The sequence below is a fragment of the Juglans microcarpa x Juglans regia genome, chromosome 6S, assembly GCF_004785595.1.
Source record: "Juglans microcarpa x Juglans regia isolate MS1-56 chromosome 6S, Jm3101_v1.0, whole genome shotgun sequence".
In the NCBI taxonomy this organism is placed as follows: domain Eukaryota; kingdom Viridiplantae; phylum Streptophyta; class Magnoliopsida; order Fagales; family Juglandaceae; genus Juglans; species Juglans microcarpa x Juglans regia.
This window is the reverse complement of record NC_054605.1, coordinates 4,067,348-4,071,100: the sequence shown is the minus strand read 5'-3', so window position 1 is coordinate 4,071,100 and position 3,753 is coordinate 4,067,348. Positions and strand designations below refer to the sequence as shown.

At 35.7% G+C, this 3,753-nt stretch overlaps 1 protein-coding gene across 1 annotated transcript; it reads right to left on the bottom strand.

The window, feature by feature from the left end:
- Nucleotides 1-542: 542 nt before the first annotated feature.
- Nucleotides 543-1,130, bottom strand: LOC121237732 (ESCRT-related protein CHMP1B-like). The gene is given in 3 exon segments (XM_041134591.1): nt 543-603; nt 605-1,073; nt 1,076-1,130. Coding segments are annotated over 3 exon segments (585 nt in total).
- Between the last annotated feature and the right edge of the window lie 2,623 nt (nt 1,131-3,753).

The following is a 3,753-nucleotide window of genomic DNA, read 5'->3' as shown; positions in this document are numbered from 1 at the left end:
GAAACATAATATATAAATCAGAACCGAATAAAATTTAAATGCAAATATCAAATCCCACGCATAGTTCAGATATTAACTTTTATTTTTTTATAGGTGTTCAGATATTAACTAATAAATTTTAGAGGCACAATGGTAGAAAAAAAAAAAGGGTCGAAGTTAATAATTGATGCTGAACAAAAATGAAAAGACTACCCTTCAATCAGATATACAAACTTCCACCACACCAATAGCCTTCAGAAGACATAATACACACACATATACACACAACCCAGATCCCAATTCACTCTATCTAAACAAATAACACGTTGATTGGCCACGTGAAGAAATCAGACTATGCACCTACGTACTTAAAACCAAATTCACAAAAGCCACATTAAAGGCAGCGACACCCAAAAAAATAACCGCATAGTCTACAATAGCAATAATCCCAAGACAGAATTCAGTCAAATATACATAATGTATTAAGTACAAAGCATCATACACATATCACAATCTCATAATAAGAAGTCATCAACAAGCAGCCTCATTGTTAATTCGATCGATTACCCTCTGGCCTTAAGCTCGGCGAGGCGCCTCGAGAGGTCGTCCTCGTCGACCTTCTCGGTTTCCAGGCTGAGGCAGCGCCACAGAGACCTCAAGGCCGTAATCATCGGCGACCTGCTGCATAAGGCTGTTGACCTCTCCCTCCGGCGTAGAGAGGGAGGTAGAGCCGGCCATGGAGCTCTTCATGAACTCGGCCTGGACCTCCATGTTGACGAACTGCTTCTCGAACTGGTCCATGGTCTCGGACATCTTCTGGAGATTGCCGGTGGCGAGCGTCGACTCGAGGGATTTGACGATGTTGGCCATGGACTTGTTGATGGTGGTCATCTTGGCCTGGATGTCAAGGCGAGCAACCACGGCTTCGAGGCGAGAGGCGAGGCGGAGGTAGTTCATCTGCTCGGTGCGCTTGCGGATGGCGTTCTCGGCGTAGATTCTGGCGCCGTCCATGTTGCCCTTCTCCATGGCCTTCTTGATTTTAAGCTCCTCGGATTTCTCATCCTTCTCGCACTTCTTAGCTTGGCGTTGGAGAGTTTGGCGGTGAATTTAAGCTCCATTATCTGATTCAAGAGCTTCTCCGTGTTTCCCATGGTGGTACGATCGGGCAGCCCTGATGCGGATTTCGATTTTCGGATTCTAGATTTCTAGGGCTTTGAACTAACTTTTAGAAAAATGCTACAACTCACGACATAAGGCTATACTTAATATACCTCGACACTTTTTAAGTATTTTTATATTATTAAAAATATTTTACGTTATTAAATATAATAAATTATTTTTATATTAAAATCTTTTAAAAAATTACTATAATATTTATCACTATTATATATAAATAAAAAATAAAATCACTATAATATTTATCACTATTAAATATAAATAAAAAATAAAATTACTATAATATTTATCACTATTATATATAAATAAAAAATAAAATCACTATAATATATAATATAACAAATAAAATCATTATAATATTTTTCACTATTATATATAATATTTTTCACTATTATATATAAATAAAAAATAAAATCACTATAATATTTATCACTATTAAATATAAATAAAAAATAAAATCACTATAATATTTACTACTATTATATATAAATAAAAAATAAAATCACTATAATATATAAATAAAAAATAAAATCACTATAATATTATCACTATTATATATAAATAAAAAATAAAATTACTATAATATTTATCACTATTATATATATATAAATAAAATCATTATAATATTTATCACTATTATATATAAATTAAAAATAAAATCATTATAATATTTATCATTATTATATATAAAAATAAAATAAAATCACTACAATATTTATTAATATTATAAAATCACTATAATATTTATGAGACCCACACATTTTTCAACTATCTATCCAAAAGTCAACAACTTAACATACTTCACACATCCAAACAATTCAAAATACTCTCAATGGGACTCACAAACTCACTCCAATCTCTACTCATAACTATTCACAAACATTCTCAACAATTTTTAGGTATTCTCACTACCCAAACGTAGCCTACAACACGAAATGACACACCTTACATATCAAATATCTAATTTATCCTCTTTTAAAATACAATCTTATGTTAAAAAAGAAAAAAAAAAACACAACCTTGTGTTTTCAAACCATCCTTACCCTCAATAACATCAAAGATAGAGTATGAAAAAAGTTGAGTAACTGGAAAAATCAATTTTTGTCAGCTTTAGGTAAAGAAGTTTTTCTAAAGACAGTCATCCAAACTATTCCCACGTATTACATTACTGTCTTTAAATTGCCTTTGAAGCTGTGTCAAGAGATAGCATCGCAAATAGCAAAGTTCTAGGGCGAATTTAAGCAGAGGGACAATAGAATCCAGTAGAGGAGTAGGGAAAAAATGGGAATGTCAAAGCTGTTAGAGGGTTAGGTTTCATAGAATTAGATGCTTTAAAGAGGGCTCTACTTGAAAAGCAATGTTGGAGGGTGGTGTTAAATCCTCAATCTATGGCTGCAGTAATTCTTAAGGAAAAATATTTTCGAAATTCTATGATCTTGCAAGCCTCTTTGGGGTCTAAGCCTTCTGTTGTTTGGAGGAGCCTATGGGATTCTATGGAGTTACTAAAGGATGGTTTGGTTTGGAGAGTAGGGGATGGCAAGAATATAAAAATTTGGGAAGATAGGTAGATTCCTAAGGCGGTAACTTTTAAAACTCAATCTCCTGTGAACATCCTAAATGCTAAGGCAAGAGTGGAGGATATGATTATTGAGAATAAAGGGTGGAATGAAGAGCTAGTGAGGCAAGTATTCAATGATGATGAAGCTAATGTAATTTGTAGATTACCTGTCAGTATTGCTAGGCTCCTAAATAAGCAAATATGGACTCATTTAAAGGATGGTTTGTTTAGTGTTAAATCTGCCTATCATGCTGAAATGAGAAAAAGAAGAAGAGGGAGAGGGGAGGCATCAGAAGAGGTAGAGGACGCTTGGAGGAAATTATGGAGGTTGAATATTCTAGAGGTTGCAAAAGTTTTTGTTTGGAAAGCCATTACCAATTGCCTTCCAACAAAAAGAAATTTGATGAGGAGGAAAGTCCTAAGAGAAGCCTTATGCCCAGTTTGCAAGAGGGCTGAGGAATCAGTCTGTCATGCTTTGTGGAGTTGCAGTGGGGCTAGTGATGTGTGGGCTTGTGAGAGGAGTCCAGTGCAGAAGTGGTCCAGCTGTGAGAAGGATATGTTTGATCTCTTGGCAGAATGGACCTCAAAGCTTGCCAAGACCAATTGGAGGTGATGGCTATGGTTCTGAGAAGAGTGTGGCTAAGAAGGAATGGGGTGGTTTTTGAGAACAAGTTTGAGGGTCCGAATGAAGTTTTTAATCTAGCAACAGAGATGTTGTTAGATTTCCAGCAAGCTCAGATCAAGCAGGGAAGTGACCAGAGGTTTGGGACTCGAGGCAATATGATTACTCGTTGGAAACCACTTGTTGGGGAGACAGTCAAGGTCAATTGGGATGCAGCTTTGAAGATTGATGAGAACAGAGGTGGGATTGGGGTGATCATCAGGGATAGGTGTGGTGAAGTATTAGTTACTTTGTGCTGTCCTAAGCTAAATGTTGCAGATCCTATTATGGTAGAAATCTATGCTCTTTGAAGGGCTATGAAGTTGTGCAATGAATTAAATTTTGATATGGTGCAGTTGGAAAGAGATGCCTTAACTGT